The sequence below is a fragment of the Pelophylax lessonae genome, assembly GCF_965119305.1.
Source record: "Pelophylax lessonae genome assembly, chromosome: 12".
NCBI classification, from domain to species: Eukaryota; Metazoa; Chordata; class Amphibia; order Anura; family Ranidae; genus Pelophylax; species Pelophylax lessonae.
The window spans coordinates 194,095,125-194,118,840 of NC_138779.1; the positions used below are offsets into that span (position 1 = coordinate 194,095,125).

General features: G+C 42.4%; 1 protein-coding gene across 2 annotated transcripts in view; it reads left to right on the forward strand.

Moving 5' to 3' along the window:
* Positions 1 to 23,716, forward strand: part of GRIK5 (glutamate ionotropic receptor kainate type subunit 5) — a 565,130-nt gene that overhangs the window by 382,606 nt on the left and 158,808 nt on the right. For both annotated transcript variants that reach the window (XM_082273102.1, XM_082273101.1), the window contains exon 5: positions 19,176 to 19,341. In XM_082273102.1, coding sequence (XP_082129228.1) covers positions 19,176 to 19,341 — 166 coding nt within the window. The remainder of the gene's footprint in view (positions 1 to 19,175; positions 19,342 to 23,716) is intronic.

Here is a 23,716-nt window from a genome sequence, read left to right on the forward strand (position 1 = left end):
TTGCCCCCAGAACAGAAAGCATGTGTAGATATCTCAATTAGAGCCCTGGATAGCATTAAAACCTGACAGAGGCTCTAGCCTTCCCCTATCCTATTGAAAAATAAAAGTAAGCCTGCTGTCGGCTGACATCACGGAGCCAGTCCAGGCTGGGGCAAGAATGCCATACGGTCAGGATCCACCCAGATGCCTGGATCGGCACCTGGTTCAGCCTCTAACCGAGCTACTGAGAGCCTGAGCCAGCCATGCCCACCTCCTCCACAGCCCAGTGCTCCAGTGAGCCTGCAGAGGGGGCAGAGCAGAGAGCCGGTGACTGACAGAGAAGGACTGAGAATTGAGTGGTCAGTGGTCTTTGATCGCTCAGCTCTCAGCCTTAGAGCCTGCAGGGGACAGATGCAGCATCAGATTGATGCTCCATCCACCTAGGTAAGTATTATTTCTTAAAAAAAAAAAAAAAAAAAACTACATTTCTCTTTTAAAAGCAAAAAGCTTTGGATATAAATGCAATTTTTATTCCCAGTGCCAGAGAGGACTGCCCAACATACTTCTATGCTTTCAGCGGTCAAGGTGTCCTTCAAAGATTAAGGGGACCTTCTATAGCCACTGTCTGCCAAACACATCAAGTGTGAATCAGCATCAGATTTAAGCTGAAATGAGTGATAGACTATTTTTCTTGCAGAAAATACCCAGGGCATCACTATTCATTCATACATCTATTTTATTATTCACAGTGTTTTCTTCTATCCATCTGTCATTTATAACACCTCTGTTCATGTTTGTATACTACTTTGTATGTTAACATTATGGTGAGATTGGTACAGTAATTCAATTAATCGGCATATGTATCTAACAGCCAAGGCCATGTGACATAATCCCAATATAGTGACATTTTCTGCAGAAATAAAATCACTCGAGGTCACAGTCTTGAGGCCATAGTGATTCTATCGCTGGCAACAAATTACCATCAACAGAACTTCTATACAGCACAGTGAAATACATGTTTGCATGCATCGCTCCCTTGCTGTTCTGTTCTACAGCATTTCCATCAACAAGGGAGCATCACCTTGCTCATCTGGCCAGCATGGGTTCAACACAAGCAAACAGGTTATTGTTAAATATTTTCTTTATACTTTTAGCAGTTCTTGACTATGGTAATACAGTGATTGTAAAGGCTAATTTTTCTTTTCTTTTTTTATTTTATATAACAAACATGTTCTACTTACCTGCTCTGTGCAGTTGTTTTGCACAGAGCAGCCCCAATCCTCCTCTTCTTGGGCCCCAGGCTGGAGCTCCTGGCCACTCTCTCCTGTTGAGTGCCCCCACAGTAAGCAGCTTGCTATGGGGGCACTCAAGCCCAGCGGCAGCTCCGTGTATCTATTCAGACACTGAGCTGCCGTTCAGGCCCCTCCCCCTCTCTCTCCTGATTGGCTAACTGAGTTTGATTGAAAGCAGTGGGTGCCAACGTGTCTCAGCTAATCAGGAGAGGGACTCCCGGACAGCTGAGGCACTCGTGGATATCCCTGGATAGAGATGGGGCTCAGGTAAGTATTGGGGGGGGGCTGCTGCTCACAGAAAGCTTTTTATCCTAATGCATAGAGTGCATTAGGATAAAAAAACACCTTCTGCCTTTAGAACCCCTTTAAAGATCCTTTATCTCTAACACTTCTTGACCACCACTCCACCATTTATCCATACGTAAGTGTAGAGAAACCTCCGCAGAATCTGCTGGCTATGACTGTCTCTTCCCTCAAACTTAAGCACAACACAGCCAGGCACACAACATTTCCTTTTCCTCAATGGATCAATAACAGTCTAGGGAGTGTCTTTTATGTTTTTATTGCTGATGCCAACTGGGATGGGGTGGGGGTAACACATGGGATACCCCAAAAGAAACTGAGTTGACCGTGAGAGCTGCATGCAGTCACTAGGGCACAGGATGTAGGTCAGTACTTACAATTGCACAGGATCATCAATTGCCTCCTTGTGATATCCACAAGGCACTCTTCTGTGCAGGAGACTCCAGACTGTAAGAAAACCCAAAACTTTTGAAAAAGGCCCCCCAGCTTAGACTACAGCTGGGACCATCAAGCAATGTCTCCAGCAGGCTGCATAAGGGGCAGAGCCCCTTAGACAGGGGTATTCCTTTGGATGGACTGGATCCAGGACCAACACTCTGCTCCAGGCCTCATTTATACTATTTATTGGCTCCCCAGTCACCTACTGGACACACCTCCCCAGGGATTGGGTGTGTCCCATAAATATTCAGGCTGCCTTTCTATTCTTTCTCCCACTGAGATTCCAGAATCCTCTAGAATGTTGGGGAAAGCAATCCAATCAGCAGCTTGTAAAACATTGATCAGACCAAAAACAATCAACCAGTGCTCCACTGCTTACAGAGGAGCTAAACTAAATTTACCTAGCATCCTACACTAACTGAGAGGATGCTACATAGGTAACCACACATGACATACATTAGAGATTAAAGGCCAAAGCAGCCCTTTATTAACAAATTGTATAAATACCATATTAACACTCAATAGAGTATGAATGGAGCCCCAAAGTCCTTGTAGTCATCTTTATTTAACAGAGTACCGTCCTCCAGTTGCAAAAAACAATAACTCAGAGATAATAACACCAATAATCGCAGACAAAACCATGAAAGAACTCACAGTTCACTAAAGCACACAAAATAAGGGTAGCCATTTGTGCAATGGGTCCCTCCCAATGTGCATTTTGCTTAACTTTAATGACCCTGTAACCTGCCAGCTGCTATGACATATCTACACCACACCATTACAGAATGCAAAATCATCGACCAAAACGAAATAAGGGAGGGAGGGTTGTCGGTTTTCCCGATGCCAGCTGTCTTCTAAATGAAGACTTTCTATCATCCTCCTGAACATCCCCTGAAGTCTTTCCTGTTCCTGCCTGACCCATCAATCTGATATATACCCCTTGATTCCGATCAACTTAAACCAACATAAAAACCGCTCCTGTGCAAACCCTGTTTAATCCGGTAATATCAGCCCTTCGTCCATGCTTCCCTTTTCTTACTCTGGGTCTAACTTTTGCTGGCTCCATCAAATCTCTTGTTTACACATCCAGGTTGGACCTCTAATATTTCTTAGTTAGACCACCATTGGTAATAAAAGACTGCCAGAAACACAGGCTATACCTAAAGCTGGCCATACATGGATTGATTTTCAGCCGATTTTTTCTGAATTGGCCCAAATGAATTCCATGGGTGGCCTTTTGACCCCATTGGTCCTAACAGAAGTAGATTTTTTAACTGAATTTTCTCGAAGGAGGCGGGTGGAAATTTTTGGTCAAACAGTTCCTGCATTCAATCAATTGCTGGCACTGTTTAGGCATTTTGACATTCCCATGTGCCGACTGTCATAATACAATAGCCAGCACTAGAGGTTTGTCTATCCACACTGGATGGGGGGGATCAAGTGATTTCTCTTATGCCTCGTACACACGCAACGATTATCGGCCGACCGATCGGCCGTCTTTTGTCCAGTGTTGTTGTGTTGGTTGAAATGTGCCTAGACTGCACACGAATTTTCTCTCCCAACAACAATCAACTTCAGAAGTGATGTCATGAGCTGGTTTACTTTCCGTGTGTTTTTTCTTCTCTGAGCATGCCCAGTCTTGCTCATCTGATTTTTGTCTGCCGAAATCTGTACTGACTGATGGAAAATCGGCCGTTCTGTTGATGGTTAACCAACAATTTTATAGCATGCACACCAGATTTTGTTTGGCCGAAAAGTTGCAGTCGGTTGTCGGAATCATCATACTAACAAGCCGAAAATCGGCCAATCGGACGTTGGCCGAAAATTCACGGCCAACAATCGTTGCGTGTGTATGAGGCATTAATCTGGGCTGAGGGAGAGGAATCTTAACGTGTATGGCCAGCTTCACTTCTATCCTTGTGTTTACAACACTGTCGATGCTGCAGAAAAAGACACCACTAGATGCAAGGGCATAGTGTTAAAGCCATACCCCAGGCTCCACAATTGCCACCCAGCCAGCACCCCTAATTTTAATAGTGGTTACCCAGCAATTTTTTTTTAAATACTTATCTTTTCCAAAGTCCTTACATTGTTCAAATGATGGTGGGGCGGGACCGTGACCCCCCTGCATTCTCAGTAAAGTCTTCAGTCTTCCAACTGGGCTTAAAAAAAAAATGGAGGAAATCATGTGGCCAAGAAGAGGTACTGCAGGGAACAGATTTAGGAAAAAATGACAGTGCCTCCTGATAGCCCATCCCAGCACATTGTACTCCATCCACGCTCTATGTCCACCTCTTCACTGCAAGAGTAGGTTTCCAATGCTGGATGGTGTCAGAACTTACCCAGCTGGATGACCTCATTTTGACCCACCATGTCACAGTGTTTGGACAATGGAGTGAGGGCTCCAATGGAGTGCAAAGGCACAGAGGGAGCACAAATGGGCAAAAAGGGCAATAAAAAGTCTCTCTTTTATGTTATAGATTCTCCAAGTGTCTCTGATAAACACAAAAGAGAGCTCACCAGATTTATGACCATCTGAGATCAGAAATGATTTCTTAACCAGATAAATTCTATACTTGAAAAATATTCAGCAAATGGTGCCAGATAATATCAAAATGATACTTCTACTTGCAGGAAATGCACATCTATTTTGTGTAAAATCATTTTATTATCTGAAGATGGAAAAACAAGTGTTTAAATAAATTGTTTGTTGTACAGAAAATGTATAGAAAATTATAGCTCTACATATCCTTTTTTTCTGCCAACGTTTCCCTAACGCTATATGGGTGATCATTCTTTATAACTGCAAGCTTCTTGAGACTGTTTTCTTTCGCACGTGGATAGACTTTAGACGCAATACTGATGTAAAACATAGGTGCATCCTAAATGGGACACCTTAGGTTTAACACCCAGGCAAAAAAAATAAAATAAAATCTGAAAAAGTCATGCTATTAGCATCAGAGCCATGGCGTGTTTAAGAGGGGTGTAGACTGGTTATGTACAAATGTTCTTTTTTTTAGTTTTTATTGATAGCACTAAAAAATATATATATTTAAAAAAAATGTTTGCATTTCTATATCCAGCCAGCAAGTGGAGCACCAGTCTTCTTTTCACATGTTTTTCAATGTCTCCTTACCTCCTGTTGTATGAAGCCTATTGTTTACAGTGCTTTATAGCTCAGGAAGAAATTTCCATCCACAAGCGAATGACACAGAGCCGTGGCTTCACTTCCACATTCCACTTCCCTTTGTAAGGTTTCTGACTAAGGACATGGATTGCTGGAACCATATCCTGTGGTCTGATGAGACCACAATAAAATTATTTGGTTCAGATGGTGTCAAGCGTGTGTGGCGGCAACCAGGTGAGGAGTACAAAGACAAGTGTGTCTTGCCTACAGTCAAGCATGGTGGTGGGAGTGTCATGGTCTGGGGCTGCATGAGTGCTCGCGGCACTGGGGAGCTACAGTTCGTTGAGGGAACCATGAATGCCAACATGTACTGTGACATACTGAAGCAGAGCATGATCCCCTCCCTTCGGAGACTGGGCCGCAGGGCAGTATTCCAACATAACAAACCCAAACACACCTCCAAGATTGCCACTGCCTTGCTAAAGAAGCTGAGGGTAAAGGTGAGGGACTGGCCAAACATGTCTCCAGACCTAAATCCTGCTAATGTATTCTTTTCCCAGGAGGACTTCCTTTAAGGGTTAACCAACACATATGATATAGATATTTGATTTTCATTTATAGCAGCTGCATCTTTTATGTTAGACTGATATATATCAACGTTTATGTGTTGTCTTTAGCGCTGGGTGAGTGGGGTAGAGCTATATAAATATATTTTCACTCCTTTTCTTGTATTATCAATGTGTATATATGTATATAAAGTTATATATATTGTCAGGTTAACTGTAGCATGCTGGTACGACTAAATTTGGCATTGGAATCTAGGCTTTAATGACCTTTGTTCAAAAAATTGTTATGTATAGAGAGAAATAGCCGCACTCCAACTTGAAGGTGAAAAAATATAAAATCTGTTTTATTCGTATCCAAAAGATAAAATCAATTCAAATTGTATCCATAATACAGTCAGAGACAAGAGATGAACGCATAGTAGTTGACGCGTTTCACGGATAAACGTCCGCTTAGTCGTAACCAACTATTATTACTTCGCAAAAAAAGTATAAAAATATATAAAACCTAAATATAAAGCTCAAATATAACTACCACCCATCACTCTAACCTCCCCCTCCCCCAAACCTTTACACACCATAAACTCTCTTCTGTTCCCCCCAAGTTCTCCTGTCTATTTAATCTGCTGAATCAGCTCCATTGCTCGGCACAAAAGGGTAAACCTTCGCCCACAGCTCTCTCTTCGTTTTGCATAAGAGACTTTATAAAGTTCCCAAGAGACTAAAGCTAAGAGATGGAACAGAACAGCCTCCAGTACTGTAAAATGTAGTGAAAACCAAGAATAGATATATGGCGTTGGGATAAGAAACATTTAAAAAAAAAAAAATATTTAAGTAAGCAATTTTGTAATTTAATGTTCTCAAAAATGACCTTACTATTTTGTAGCCAAACTCCAGCTTGGATAGAGTTTAAAAAAAAAAATACTTTTGTAAATGTTTTATTACCATCTGTGACAAAAAAGGGGGGGCAAAGAGTCAAAGACAGGTATTAAGCTTAATAGAGGTTCTAACCCTTTGCCAGTTTATTGAGAAATTGTGTTTTGTCGCAGTTGGTGTCCCCACTGGATAGGTTTCCCATTGCTTCCTGTCCTGGCATGGAATCTCCTCATTAGGGACACAGACTACAATGAAAATCATACAAGGGTTCCTTATTCTGCCCCCCCCCCAAAAAAAAAAAAAAAAAACAGCAGTTTTGGCAGGGGTTAAGAGCTTTGATCTGCAGTCATTTGAATTTCTAACAGCTGAAAATATTTAAACATTGCTTTTCTGTAACCATGGCAACTATGCCAAAAATCAGAACATTCTGTACACTGTATTTTCACAGAATGCCCCCTGAAATCTAATTTTTGACCCACTTGCTCTTCCCGGCAGTTTTCCTCTCATTACAATATTGGCACGGATCATGTTATCGTAGCAGGAAGACCGTCCCACCCAGTAATCAGGAAGTAGGAAGTGATTGGAATGCATTTTTTGGTTTCAGCAGAATAATGGCAATATGCCTTGCCATTGACAAAACCCCCAGGATAGCTGTGCTAGCACTATTGTGCATGCCTGCCACACCATTGACAATGTTTTTGGGCTGTCTATGCTAGGGCCATCATGCATGGGTGTTTCACCATTACCAAAATCTTCGGGCTACCTGTGCTAGGGCCAATGCACATAAATGCCTTCTCCTTGACAGAAAACTCTAAGGCTGCCCATGCTAGAGGCATTGCACATGGGTGCCCCACCATTGACAGAATCCTAAGGGCTGCTTTTTGCTAACACCATCAAGCATGCCCACAGCATTATTAAAAAAAATCCTCTTCCCAACAAGCACAGGCAGCATCTTTATGCTGGTTTAGTACCCTCTTAGATAGGTTGCTAGAGATGTTAGGAAAATGTAGTCATTTTGGCTCCCCTGTAACCAGTAGAGCAGTGTGTGGTTGCTTTGGGCTGTTTTAGGCCTCACTGACTGCAGGTTTAACTGCTTCCTTCTGCCTTCTGAAGGATTCTAGACTGTAGTAGGTTGTCAACCTAACCTAGCCCAAGGCAAACCAATAGTCTGAATATTTATTTTGTTTTAGCCAGCCCTGCGGAAGGGATGCCCAGTAGGTGGCAGAGTTCATAAATAGTCTGGGGCCTGAGGCAGCCTGGTTCTTTTCCAGGAGGAAAAGTTCTTAGCGTGAAGGGCTGCTGCCCTTCTGGGCAGTCCAGCTGTGGTTCTACATGTGCTTATTGAGGTCTCAGCTATGCTAGAGCTGGGGGGCCTGTCTTGCTGACAACTTTCTGGAACTGATTAAGGTCTGGAGAGTTCACAGGAGAAATGTTTGACTGATATTGGAAGGAGGCATCCAAGTATCCAGGGACATTGTGAGTACAGATCTGTGTGTAGGATCCTAGTGACTGTTGCTACTATTCCTTGTGCATACAGTAAGTGCCAGAGCTTGGTTAGGTTGGGACATTTCGTATGGTCTTTCTCAGGTTGCTCATTCCCTTAGCAGCTACTAGAGGGACTGAACTAAGAAGCTTTGACAAAGGGAAGAGTGCCCTCTTAGGCTGAGTTCACACATATGCAAATTGGATGCAGGTTTCCCCGCATCCTATTTGCACGACTGGAAGGTTTGACTGGCTCTCAATGGAACCAGTTCACACAGCTCAGGGGCGGTCACGTCCGCATTTAGAAAGGGTCCTGTACGTCTTTGATTTCCGATTCAGGCAAAAATTTGGACCTGATTCGTACCTGAATCGGTGAACAGGGACGCACCGGATCCCATGCTGTGAACCATGGCAGCACATTAGTGAACCCAACATTATAGTTGTCCAGTGTTACAGGAGTATCCCACAGCTCCCTGCGCATTATCCAAGTTCAATTAGCAATAAAGCATCTAAAAGACACCCCTAGACTGTTCATTGAGCCAGATAGAGTGACTGTTGCTCTGTGCTTGGCTGCCATACACCAACTTGGGAAAAGAACTTAAGGAAATCTTAGCGGGCTCTTTCAGGGGTGAGCGCTACATTGGGTTGTAGTACACTCTTTGGTAGTACACCAAAGAGTGGCTCCATATCACCCTGCAAAGCAATGTAGTCACTGAAAACCCAGAAGGTTGGGGCAGCAAACTTTGGCAGGCTAAAACTGGAAGGAAGGCAACCTTTGAAAGAACGGCAAGTAGCAGACAATGTAGTTGCTGAAGTCATCTTATGTTTTAAATTTTAGGGTAACTCTTCACAGTGCAGGTATCGGGGGGTGTGCCATGGGTGTATCCTACCTACTTTGTACCAAAGGTCCTTCTTTCCCATCTCAGAAGGTTAACAGATATGATATAGGTCTACCTTGGCTGCAGTATATTTTAGCCCCCATATGGTGAAGGCCAACCATAGAAAAAGGTCACTCTGAAAATTGCTGTTTTTTTTTTCCAGAGTTGCTTCTCTCCAAAATCTTCGTAATTTGCATTAAAGCAAATGATGAATAAGATATTTCAAAATTGACAGAGTTCTCTTTAAATCTCATTACTTTCTTGAAAAGCTTATTGCCGGAATGTTGAAGGAACAAAAAAAAAATTAAATTTCACACAAACATCACACATATGGAACAAAGAGATACACTACAGTAGATTAATTAAGGCAGTGTTTAAAAGTAAATAGGATTATTAAAAAGTAATTATTGCTTTCCTTTCCAGCAGCGGCGGTGGAGAGAGGCAGTGAAATGAAGCAGAGGAAATATTCTGAGCCCATGAACAGCAGAAAGGACACATCAGCTAGCTGCCTCTCTAGGCACATGGGAGATAATTACTTAGCACGGCGATCAGCCGCACAATGGAAGACGCAATACTAAGAAACTGCACTGAGATATAATGAAAGGGGGCTAGAAAAGGCATTCACATATTGAAGAAAACCTTCAAAAGAAAGCTCCTATTGCATCTAAACTGGCCATATAACACAACGCCGGTGTCATTTCACAAAAATAACTACCTGCCCAGTAAAAAATCTTTTTGAATTGCACCTATAGTGAACATAATATGAGATAAAAGTAGATCTAAACCCTACCTGGATCACATAGTTTGTTAAAGCCGAGTTCCCAATACGATATTTAATGGATACCGACATTGGTCCAGCACTGCACGAAGTAAATATGCATATCTTATACCTGAAGGACTGCCAGGGAAGATGGAAATCACTGTAGTAGTTGGCACTATTACTGATTGCTGCAGCCATCCAGGTCCTGCTAAACTTCAAAGTGAGTGGATGCCCCACAGAACAATGACCACAGGGGGTCACTGGCTTGGCATCACTGCCATTCTTAAAGCATCTTGTATTTTTTCATTTTTTTCTCTAATTGGAAGAGTTGATTAGGAGGGGCAGTAACGTGACTGCCTTTTATTCACTGGAAAAAATACAAGGCACTGTATGAATGGTGGCAGTACTGAGCAAGCAACCCCCTGTGGTCAGTGCTCGCATAAAACCTAAACATGACCTGGAAGATTATGGCTATCTCTGTAATAGTGCCAAATATTGTAGTGATTTGCTGCTTCTCCATTAATCCATCAGGTATGAGATATGCATTAGGGATCGACAGATTATCGGCAAAGCCAATATATCGAGGGCCAATATGCACTTTCCCTGATATATCGGAATCAGCCCTGGAGGTTACCCATATTACCGATATTTCGGAAAGTGCTTGTACCGGAGTGATGCCTGCAGCTAGAGGCATCACCCCAGTACCGGCATCCATAGCCGACTTTCGGCTGTCTTATAATGGCAACAGATGCGGCTGAGAAGCCGCCCGGCTGTCTTTACAAGGAGTGGGAGGAGACTTCTCCCCCCTCCCCCCGCTTTCCATGCCTCCCACAGCCAGCCTGCACGGCCACCGAAGACCCGGTCAAAGCTGCATTCGGCTCTGATCGGGTCTCAATGCAAAAACCTGGAAGTGATGTCATGACATCACTTCCGGGTATTGGCGCCAGATTTGAAAAAAATGGCAGCATTCAAAACAGCCAAACTTGGCGTTTTGAATGCTTTTAAGTGCAGAGGAGGGGTTTGGGGTCTTTTAGACCCCCAGATCCCTCCACAAGTAAAAAAAATATATATATTTTTTTAAATGTACAAAAATATCGGCCCATATTGGCTGATACCGATACGCGATGACCAAAATATCGGTATCGGCAATGAAAAAACAATATCGGTCAATCACTAATATGCATAGTCACTTTATGCCAAGCTGAACCAATTGAAGTGTCAGGGCTGCTAAGGTAGAGCTGGTCCTTCTGTAATGAGCCCAGGTCCCATCAGTTCCGTAAAAAGACCAGGGGCAGAGACATGACTTTAAATAACTTTGGGTGTATGCAAATTAATCCCAGGGGTTCTGGTTCCCAGGAATTAAATATAAGTTCCCTGGGCCCCATCAGTTCAGCAGCAATGCCCGGAGACAGAGAGGATATGGGAAGATGCAGCGTGGTTCGGCGGCAGTAAACACACAGAGTCCAATTGCAGAAACAGAATTTATTTAAGGTTGAAGTTCAATAATTCACAACAAGCCTGGCAGAATGATAACCGACCAGGAACACTCACAGGTTGAACAGGTTTCGCGAGTGCCAACAGCATCTGTCTTGAGGGGCAAAATGCAGCCTAGTCGTGCCCAATTGGGGAGGTTTACAGGGAGGATGGTGTGTTCATCTGGAACCTCTCCCTGCCACTAATCACTGTCCCTATCAGACAGGTAACCTATTCCTAAACTACCTACATGGTAAAATGCTGGGCAATTCTGGGAGCCATGGTCTTATGTAGGCTTTACCTGAACCAAGATGGCTGCCAAAGTCATATGGGGCGCCGGGATCTAGCCGGATCCCTTCCCCAGTGACCCAGGAAACCATAGAGGAACCATGTTCCTCTTGACTTCCCCTCCAACTGCATTGCCGCTGCGGTTAATCACCACCTGCAGTGGAGAAATTAGACTGCATCTGCCTACAAGGAGACTATTTTCTCATTTTTGGGAGCAGGCTAAGTAATCCTCCTTGCCACAGCTCCTGACACTTAAAGTTCTGCCTATATCAATCTACTGGGGCAGGCCAGAATATTAAGCTCAGGCAGGTTGTATGGGGCCCCACATATTTTATTGGCAGACCTGCCTGGAGTTCAGCTTTAACAACGTACATCTTAATCAGTTAGGATTTAGATCTACTTTAATCTCATTTTATGTAAGTGTGTAATAAAGGTCATAGCTGGAGCTTCAAAGCATCATGTGTTATAAGCATATTGTTTTCACCTTTTTTCAATCCTTTCCTTTTTTTTTTATCTCAGTGCTGCTGATCTCCTCTGGCCTATATCAGCAACTTCATGTCTGTGCATTTGTTTCAGCTTTGGCTGCACATCGTTGCTTCCTGATAGTGACAATGGTAAACTCTGCCCGCACAATGTCTTTAGGCATGGCCACTTGTAGCATCCACCAAGGGCATATCTGACAAAGTGACAATGCAGGAGTACAGTTGGGAGACACTTGTCTAAACATATTAGCAAGTTGCTAAACAAGGACCTTCAATCAGGATCACCAGGTTTTAATTCGGTGAAATTAAATGAGCCTGAACACGACTTTTGAATTTACCTTAGGGTTGCAAAGCTTATATGAGATTTCAGTGACCGGGTTTAGACCTACTAAAAGCCTAAAAGCCTTCTTGTCCAAAAAGTACTGTTATTTCAAATGTCTTCAAGGAAGTGCTGAAACCTTTCAGTGATCTTATGCAAATAGCAGTTTTCTGAAGGTTAACATTTGTGTAGGCAGCTCCAGCTCTTCCATGATGACCATGTTTGGGCTTGGAAATACTTTGTTGATCTCAAAGAGATGCATTGAGGGAGGAATGAGAAGTCATACCTGCTCCTGCTATAAACTTTTGGCTTAGATCAAGGATAGTATCTGTTCCTAACAGTGTCCAGTATCTCTGCTGGTATTATGGGGGCTCTAAAGGCTAGTACCTGGTGGAACAGAAATTGGGATGCCCACGGGATGTAAGGGACAAGAGTCAATTTCCCGGGAAGACTGGAGGAGCTCAGTGCCCCTGGATTTGAATGGGTCTACCTTGTCTGGTCATGGGCTGGAAAGCCATGGGGTGTGGGTCTCCACTGTGTGAAAAAGCTCCATGGGCTAGGCCTTTCGGCTAAGTCTGGGCCAATTTTTCCCACCAAGTCTCAGGACATAGCCTGTGCACATGCACAGCCACTATTTATTTTTCTCCCTCACGTTTGTCACTTTTTGCATTTTTTATTTGTGTTTCTTTCCCTGAATAGAGGATGTGGGTTCTCGGGCCTACACTAAATCTAGGGGGAGGATGTGTGGCCATTAGGTTCCTTTCTCTCCTGAACAGGGGGGGTCTCTGTTCTTGTTCGACTTTGGATGGCCATGAGGAGAGGGGTCTTCTAGCCAGGTGGACCATGCTCGTACCTCGTCCCTATCAGGAGCCTTGTGCTCCGAGGGTTCAAGGTAAGGTCCTACTCTTTTGGGGGGTGGACAACAGACACACTCTTAGGCTGGATTCACACAGGTGCGATGTTAGACATTGATTTACACCGCACATGTGATTCACACCGCACTGCTGTGCAGAGCACATGCAATGTCTGGTTGATGCAAATTCAGCCATACAAATATGGTCTGCTTTATATCCACAGCTATTTTTCAAATGTACCAAACCTAACAAAAGAAAGGAAAGATAGTTCTATGTTCCTTGAACTATGGTAAATGTTCAGATTACTGTTACTAATAACACAAGCCCAGCTATAATTAGCCTATACCTTGTAGAGGTCCAAAGCAATAGATCCGATTGTAACCCACCAAACACCAGTTTGTTTCCAGGAGATGTTCCCATCTATGGTCAGAATAAAGGAACGCTCACACAATAGATTTCTTTTTCCTATGTTTTACCAAACAGAACATAGGACTATTTATAAGCTGTCTATTTATTCTTCTAGATGGAGGCCACACATTCTTTAGGTTATAAACTCTATAGAAGGTAAGACAGTTGAGTAGGAGAGGAGAGATTTTCAAGACCTATGACAAGGAATGCACTGATACCACTTTTTTAAGACCGAGTACGAGTACAGATACTTTTTCTCAAGTACTTGATGATGCCAACTGCCGATACCTATTTTTAGAGTCATGTGACAGTTTTTTTAGACTAATGAAAAATTACTACTGTTTCCTTATAATTATCAAGAACACTTGTTCTACAGCTTTGAAATCGCGCTACTTCAGCTCATTTCCAAAGCCGCAGAAGAACTGTAATTTCTCGTTCACACCAGTACGGCCTTGAAATCGCACGATATCAGTGCAAGTTAGACCTCCGATTTCATTGCGGCTTGCAACTTCATTTAACAGAAATCTATGCAAGTTGCAATGGAATCTTAAAAATGGTATCCGTTTTAGTATAGGAGCATTTGCACGAGTACAAGTACTCGTGCAAATGCTTTGTATCGGCACCAATACCGGTGCAATGCTACCTGTGACCTCTGGATGGCCATCCCAGAGTCCTGTCCCAAAAGATTTAGTCCTTCTAAAACCTTAGAAGCTTTAGTAGAGTAGTCCCAAAGCATTCGTTTTTAGAACACAGCAGCCTGGCTGGCTGCTCCTTGCTTCCCCCTAGGTGGGAGCTATCCATCTAGGGCTCACACCTGCATGATGTGTCCTGTCCTGGTGCACTTCAGAGAATCCTGTTCCTTTTGGGAAGCCTGGCTACTGAAACCCCTGGGAACACCTAAACCATATATAGGGTGCTCCCTCCCTACTTAGGATCTTAGGGACTAACTCAATGCTGGCTATAATGACATCTAGTTGGGAACAAGGGGACTACAATGGGGAACAACCATGCCTTACAGTACAGTACCTTCTCAATGCATACACCAAAATAAAAGAGGAGGACTAGTCAGATGGCTATTATTCTTTTAAATAGACCCTACTCTTGTTCAGCACAATTAATAAGGCTGGCAAGTACCATAAGTGATCACCATTGTGCCTGCTTCAGGAGGCCAGTAGGTGAAAATTGCCACAATTACTATAATTATGTATACTGTTTTGGGCTATTAAGGCAATATAAGCATGCTAATCACATCGAAAACTCAAAATCTAACAGGATTCCTATCTCCATACCCCCAGAGATGTATAGTACCGAAGTAGAACTACTTGACTACTGTACTTAAGTAGCGAAAGGTGGTATCTGTACTTTCCTAGAGTAGAATTTTTTTCTCCTACTTCCACTTTTACTTCACTACATTTTTTTGATGATTTCAATACTTCTACTTCGATATTGTTTTTTTGTGCTGCATAGTTACTCATTACAATTATAAAAATTACCACTGCCAGAACAGTAGATGGCAGGTTTCATGAAGCTCAAAAAAATGTGTATAATGTCATGTGTACTTTTGACTTCTTTTGACTTCTTTCTTTAATAACTTTAACTTTAATAAACTTTTGACTTCTTTCTTTAATAACTACATAACACAGTACTTGTACTTTTACTTTCAGTACTTGAGTAGCAAAATTTAAAAAAAAAACTACTTGCAATACTTAAGTACAAAAAATGTTGAATACTTTAGTACTTCTACTCAAGTCACTTTTTGATCGAGCACTTGTACTTTTACTCAAGTATGGGTTTCGAGTACTTTATACAACTCTGTATACTCCAGCAACCTGTCAACACCAACAATGACACTGGGTCCCTCCGGGAACACACCTCCCTGGTTTACAGAATGGATATCCCACGGTTGCGCAGCTAGGATCTGCAGAGCATCCATGAAACAATATTGAATGATTTCTCTTTTTTATATCTCGTTGCCCACTTGGAACATATATGATTGGCTTTGGATGTGGAGGCCCTTTGAGTAACTTTCACCTTTTTCTTGTCGGAAAGTAATGAGTTTAAGCCATGTTCCTTTGGGTGTTACTGTCTGCAGGGGTCTCACCCTGTTGTCCAAATTTAGAGGGTGACTGTGGGTGCCCTCCTATTGTTCCTTTCTGTCCACCATTTACTCTAGGTGCTGTCTTGTCAACATATCTTGTGTATATATACTGTATGTATGTGTGCGTGTGTGTGTATATATATATATATATATATATACTGTATATATATATCCTGCCTTCTCCTGATGATTACACAGGTGAAACGCGTCGAAGCAACAGTAACCCCAACTTATCTTATTTGAATGATAAAAGATGCTTACACAGCACGTTTAATAATACTATTCTTGTATGAAATCATATATGATTTTTGGGGATACTGTTTACAGGCTCAAATTGTGATGTCAGTATTTAAGTGGCACAGCATATATAAACTTTGCAACACTTTTATTGAAGATTTATTAATAAATGATATGACTGCTGGCAGTGGCTATACAATGTCTGATTGTTCTAAGCAATGGCTGAAAAGTCTCACTAAATGTTTGTATATTATCCTGCTCTTTTTAATTATTCAGTTCTTTCAGGATGTGGTGCATGCTTTTATGGAAGTGCTCTTTCCAATCCACCACCATTATTCGGTGCAATTATGTTATACCCCTTGCATCCCTTGACTGCATCCAGCTATCTGTTTTGAGCATACCCCCACCCCCCCCCAACTAAGTATTCGATCACTCAGCCCAGCACACCTTTTCCTGTCCAGTTTGGACAGCATAGAATAATTGGTCCATGGGAACAGGAGTCTAAATCAAATCAAAAGGACAAACACTATCCATTAAACCCAACCCAGTCAACATCTGTTTTTAGTTTCGGATTGAATAGTGTTAGAACCCCAGTCCAGTGTTTATTGCACTCACAGGGGATAATTCTTATTTTAGGGGAGGGTGTCACCAACACAGGAAGTGACAAGAAATTGCCCCAATAGGAATACCGACTGCAAGAAAAAAACACAAAACAAACAATATTTGGCCGGATTTGGCATCTAAACCAGTTACATGACATAACCTCGTTATTATCTTAGATATCAGCCCTTCTATGTGAATAAAAAGGTTACCGTTCATGGAGTACTCATAACATAACTCTATGAATCAAGATTTTTAGGAAGGACCTGGAACAGTCCTCTGCTTTATCTCTTCTTAGCTGAGCATATCTGAACCTAAAAAATAAAATATCAGCTCTTCATAAAAAGAACCTCCCCTGGTTTGCATTATGGAAGTTGATCTGTCGGACAGCATGATGCAGTAGAGGAACTGATTGGTTCTTAGAGCTGCCTCTTCTCTTTTCCCAGTTCTGATGTACAGAAGATCACAGGAGGCTATTAGTTCAAAGGCAGACTGAGTGCTAATTAAAGCTGAAGTTTATTCTGCTCATATTTTGTCTTCCCTGGTTCTCCCCTCCTTTTCCCTATCAACATACGATTGAAACTTTTAATTAAAACCTTTCTTTTCTTTATTATATACAATATCATCACTGAGTCTCTGTGCTGCGCTATGTAATGCCGGGAGATCATGGCTGGTGGAAGAGGCCAGCACCCTTCCTTAGTACTCCTCTGAAGAGCCCTCAGCAATGGTGCAAGCAGTGGGCTGGATCCTGGGAGGAGTTTTGCGCATATAAAAAGGTTTTGATGGGTGGATGTCAGTCTGGAGGAGTGGGCGTTCCTAGGCAGACTGTATTTGCATACAGACTGCCCTGGGTAATGTCCACATGTAGGGCTTAGCCTACATAATTGGAAGAACTGACATCCAATGAATGGAAGAAGAGGGCCAGGGACAGTTATGCTGGGGAGGAAAGAGCTATCACATATGTCAAACACAAATCTGGCCTGCCATGTCTTCTCGTGTGGTCCTCCACACCCAGTTTTGCAGCTGAAACATGGCGGAACTCCATTCCACCACCTCCAGCTCTCACCCTCTGCTCCCTCCCGCTGTCACTTGTAAACACAGAAGCCTTGCAATGTACGTTGCTTCTCGGCCACTTGGCTAAGATCAAGGTGTAGGATCTGTTCTTATTAGTGATCCAGTCAGGGCGCTGTGCTGTCATCTGACCTGACCAAGGTTGGGTGGCAACTATGCAAACCTGCTGGAGTGATGAGGGCTTGGAAGGTTTGTACCGGCTGGAACAGAAACCGGGGCGCTTACAGCCAGTTGAGACATGGGAGTAATTCCCCCGGGAAAGCTGGAAGAGCCCATTACCTCCTGATTTGAGCGGTCTACCTTGTGTGGCCAGGAGCCAGGAGGGCAGAAGATCCGGGGTGTCTGTGCCCCCTGGGAGTGGTCGCCCTAGGGGCGCTCTTAGTAACACTTGGGTGTGGGACCCCACGGTATGAAAAGGCACATGGTCACAGCCACCAAATTTGCTTTCTTTTTGCACTGCGCCTTTTAGGACCTGGCCTTTTGGCTCAGTCTGGGGGGCATTTTTGTCTACCAGATCACTCTTTCACCTTTGTGTGTGTTTTTCTCACGGTGAACGGTGTGAGTCCTTGGGCTTACCCTGACATCTAGGGGAGAATGTGTGGCCCTCAGGTTCCTTCCTCCCCTGCCTTTGGGGGGGGGTCTCTCTTCAGGAGAGCCCCTAAACCAAGTATTCGGGGTCGGCTTCGGCTGGCCTAGGACGCGGTCTGCAGACCATGTAAACCCTTTGTCCCTGTCAGGAGCCTTGCGCCCCATGGGACCAGGGTAGAGGTCCTACCCCTTCGGTGGGGGCGGGGGGGGGGGGGTGGACTAAAAGCACACTCTTAAGTCTTTTCGTGTGAGTTCACATGCACATTTTTTGCTCACTTACAGGTTTTTGCATTGTAGGTTTTTGCACCACACTGGACTAAAATAAAGGAAAAAAAAAGCCTTGCAATGTACATAGATCACCCAGAGGGAAATTTTTTTTCTTTTTTTTTTGAAAAACTTTATTGAAGCAATGATACGGTACATGGAAAATGCAAGTATAACATTGAAAATAACACATTTTACATTTTATGGGAGTCAGAGGCCGAGCAAGAGTAGGGGCTCGTAGCTGACTCTAGAGTAGGGGCATGTTGCAGTACACAAGATATAACTATCAAACATACTAGATCCATCCAACTAGGGTTCTAATATGTTTGATAGTTATATCTTGTGGAATGTTTTTTCTTAACAAAGAGTTACTCTGAAACCACGTGCCGAAAGTATAACTTACATAGAGGGCGGCAAGGTGGCACTGAAGAATTTAATTTTTTTTTATTAGATATGTTTTATAGCAAAATCGTCATTTTTTTTTTGTTTATAAAAAATATAAAGCACAGAGGTCATCAAATGACACCAAAAGAAAGCTTTATTTGTGGGGAAAAAAAGGACTTATATTTTGTACAGCGCGCATTTGTCCGTTAAAATAACGCAGTGCTGTATCGCAAAAAATAGCCTAGTCTGAAAGGGGGATACATTTTTCCGGAGGGGAAGTGGTTAAATAAAAAGCATTATGTCTACTGCGCAGTGAGATGTCCACGTAAAATATTGCGTGCATAGATGAGAACATAACTGGCAGATAACAAATGTACAGCCGACTCATATTTTCATTGCTCTCTCCTATAGATCCCTCACATAAAGGTGGGACCTGAAGAAGCCCCCAAGCTCCAGTACCTGCGCTTTGCGTCCGTCAGCCTGTATCCGAGTAATGAAGACATCAGCTTGGCTGTTTCCCACATCCTGAAGTCCTTCCACAACCCTTCCACCAGCCTTATCTGTGCCAAGGCCGAATGTAAGTCATTTAAACAGCACATGTTCTTTTATTAATAAACAAAACGACGCGCTGTAGGACATGGGGGGGGGGCGGTAGGCAGCGTTCTTCATTTTTACAATGACAAAGATTTTAGCATATATTTACAAGAGTCATGTAAGGTTACTGTGGGCCTCTGAGCCTTTATGCTGTTTTTCTTGCAGCCACAACAGTAGAAGTGAACTAGCCAGTAAAGGAGGGAGGTCCAGGCACAAGTGAGCATTTGTACGAAAATCCAAATTTCTCCTGTTTTTTTCTTTTTTTTTTAAGAAAATTTATTAATTTTTAGATAAGCATACATTGAACAACAACAGTACATGCTAGGAAATGATTAGAGAACATGAAAACAAAGAATATAGCTCAGAGTGTACATGAAGAGTCAAAACTTGGGGATGGGGAAGAAAGGAGAGGGGTGAAGGGGCTGCATGAAATGTAAATATCTCCTAAACGGTGCAAGTTTAGGAGATATTTACAGTACCTACAGGTAAGCCTTATTAAAGGCTTACCTATAGGTACAAGTTATTAAGGTGGGTTTACAACCTCTTTAAAGAGCCGCATGGCAATGATGGAAGAGATCAAACCAGGGTAGTGATGATAATAATAAAAAAAATACAGTCCAACCATCGTGAAGTGTATTGAATTAGTGGTGGTGTTGCTGTGCCTCCTCCTTGTAGGTTTGGGGGGTGTTGGGACTAGCCCAGAGAGCAATATATTTGGAGGCATGCAGAGAAGTTGAGGGTGTAAATGGAGAGTTTGCATAAAGTATGGTAATTCCTTGGAGAGATTCAGAGGGTGAAGATATAATATGCAATGGTGAGGTATGGTTTTGTATTGGATCCGAGGATTTAGTCAGGATTTAGATTTCCTTTGTGCCAGGTACTTTTTCCATGAATGCGGACCATTTGTGAAGGAAGCTGAGATGTTTCCGTTGGTTGGAGAAGAGCAGGTCCAATTTCTCCTTTTTAAAGAGGTTTAAGAGGTCAGATTTTAGGTCCTTGATGTTCGGAGGGGTAGGGGAGGTCCAATTTTTGAAAATAGTCCTCCTAGGTTATCAGCCAGGCTTTATTTTGTTGGAGGATTTTGGACTATGCTTTGGGAAGGGTTTGTGCAACCATGTCAAAGGAGCCAAGCAGTAAAATAAATTGGTATTTGTGAGGAGCAAGTCCTGTTATTGATGCTACAAAGAGTTCTACTTGGGTCCAAACGGATTGGATGTAAGCACTCCCCTGTTTTAACCACTTTACCATCGGAGGATTTTGCTGTCTTATGTCCAGGCCACTTTTTGCGATTCGGCACTGTGTGACTTTAACTGACAATTGTGCGGTCATGCAATGCCGTACCCAAACGAAATTTATATCCTTTTTTTCCCACAAACAGAGCTTTCTTTTGGTGGTATTTGATCACATGTGCGATTTTTACTTTTTGCGCTATAAACAAAAAAACAGCGACAATTTTGAAAAAATAACAATATTTTTCAAATTTTTTTATATGAAATTCCCCCCAAAAAATGTAAAAATCTAAATTTTTTATCATTTTAGGCCAATTTGTTTTCTGCTACATATATTTGGTAAAAAAAATCGCAATAAGCGTATTTTGATTGGTTTGCGCAAAAGTTATTGCGTTTACTAACTAAGGGAAAGATTTCTGTCATTTTTGGTGTTTTTTTTTTTTTTAACGAGCAATGGTGGCGATCTGCGATTTTTTTTTTGCGGGACTGCGACATTGCGGCGGACAGATCGGACCCTTGACTGACATTTTTGACACTTTTGGGGGTAACAGTGACATTACTACAGTAATCAGTGCTATACATATGCACTGTTAGGGAAGGGGTTAATTTTAATTGGTGATCAAGGGTTAATGTATGCCTGGTGCTTACTAACGTGTGTGGGGGGAGGTGACTGAGTGACACAGGGACAGATCGCAGGTTCAGCTATGCAATCTGACCCTGCCAGGTGCGCCGCCGAGAGAGGGAAATGTCTGGCGACGTAGGTCTACGTCGTCAGACGGTATGGAGCCACTTTGCCGCAGTAGAGGCACAGTGAGCAGCGGTAAAGTGGTTAAAAAGGTGCAACCTTTAGGTGTCATGCACACTGGACATTTTTGACTCTGCTTCTAGGGGTGTCTGGCATTTTTTTTCTGCCTCTATTTGCCCCTGCATGGTAGCCTATGGGTCCATGCACACATAGACGTTTAGAGGCAGGAATATAATAAACTACTGCCAGCGCTTCCAGGAGCAGAAAACAGGCTTAATGCTAGGCATGTTTAGCGCTTGAGCATTTTTTTATTTCCATGGTCAGAATAAATTATTATTCTGGCCAATGAAATGAAATAACACCCAAGCACTTGACACACCTAAACTCTTTACACACATTTACCAGCATCGAGCATTTTTTCTGCCAAATCACCACTTCCAACAGGAAAGGAGACTAGGAGAGATAGCAAAAATGTCCAGCGTGCACGAGGCCTTAAGAGCCCTTTAACACTGAGGTGCTTGAAAACTGCCTAAAAAATGCTATGCGCTTTTGCAGCGCTTTTTACGGTGCTTTTCAGATGTTAGCTGTGCGCTTTTTCTAAGGACACCTGACTCAAAAACTGCTTCAAAAACCCATTTTGAGGAGCTTCCTATTCATTTGAACAGAGAGATGCGTTTTTGAGGCACTTTTTTTTTTAGCACTCCAAACATGCTCCATAAATGCAGGATTTATTTTGCCGCCCCGCCAGCGCACTGCCCCATTGTGAAAGCATGCATTGATTTTAATAGGAATAGGTTTCCGTGAGCTTTTCAGGTGCTTTTTTTTTTTTTTTTTTCTTCAGTGCCAAAGCGCCTGAAAAGCACTTCAGTGTGAAAGGAGTATTAAGTGCTGAGTACTTTTGTTTAAAAATGTAAATCAGTATTTTTTTGCCAGAAAATGACTTTAAACCCCCCAAACATTATATATATATATATATATATATATATATATATATATATAGACAGATATATATATATATATAGATAGATATAGATATCTATATATAATCTATCTATCTATATATATATATTTCTTTTATATATAATTGAAGTCAATGCAAGTCGCCTCCAGGTCACCCCAAAGTAGTACAGGACCCTTTTTCTAAGTCGGAGCGACTTGTGTCGCTCCTATTAGAACGGGTCCTGTACTATTCAATGGCGAGCGACTGACCGCGACTTGTCAGGCGACCAAGTCACCTGACAAGTCGCGCTAGTGTGAATGGACCCTCAATGAACTGAAAAAAAAATGTTTTTCTCAAAATTCGATATATGTATGGCCTGCTTGGAGGTTCTTTTACTAAAACTGCAGAGTGCACAATTTGGTGCAGCTCTGCATAGAAACCAATAATCTTTCCGTTTTTTTTTGACACAACTTAATTGAGCAAACTGAAGTTAGAAGCTGATTGGCTACCATGCACAGCTGCACCAGCTTTTGCTCTCTCCAGTTTTAGCCAATCAACCCCTAAGTATCTTCCACAGTCATATGCTATCCATAGATGTGCAGTCATTGCCATTTAACCTGATCAAAATCAGGTAGATTGCACTGCTATCATCTGTTGTTTATGGGGACATTCCTGTTGCTGACCTTCCTGTTGAGAGATTGGCTTTGTGCAATTTTATTTAAAGCGAAGCCTGTTGTGCCTTTCTTGAAGCCTGGGCTGATTTGCCTTCTACTGGAAAGCCGAAATGGAATCTGTGAAATTCATTGAACACGTCTGATTTTGTAACCTCAGTAACGTTAAAACGTTCTTTTACATTAAGTGCTAGTGGGATCATGTCAGTTGTAAGAAAGGCTTTTATTTTCTGTTTTATGGACACTGAGCAAAATCTGTCTATTTTTTTTCCCCAAGAGCGGGTAAACCCACAATTAGGCATTAATCACCTTACTGGGCTAAATTACATGGCTTAAATAACTAGAGCGTTTATATTTAACCAAATCTGCCCAGCATGGTTGCGGCCCCGTTCCTTTGCTGACAATTACTGTCTTTAAAAAGCTGTTCAGGGGAGCGGAACGTCCTTATTTCACATTTTAATGGAACAATGCTGGGACTATAGGCTAGTCTTCTTGTTAACAGAACAATGAGTTTACATAAAACAACTGTAGTTTAGCAACATTCTGTTCCTTACAGGGCTTAGTAATCTATTTTTAATTTTTTGAGGTCCTTTACCCTGATGGAGTATGGCATTATTGGACACCCCCCTAGGGGTTTTCCAGTCCAGTTTTTCACCTCATTGGAGTTAAGGGAAGACTGGTTCTTGGTCCTTCATGTGGAACAAGAGGTCTAAAGGGAGAGTGCTCCTCCTGTGTTTGCCACTGCTGATAATATAATAATTAAGAGTTAAACA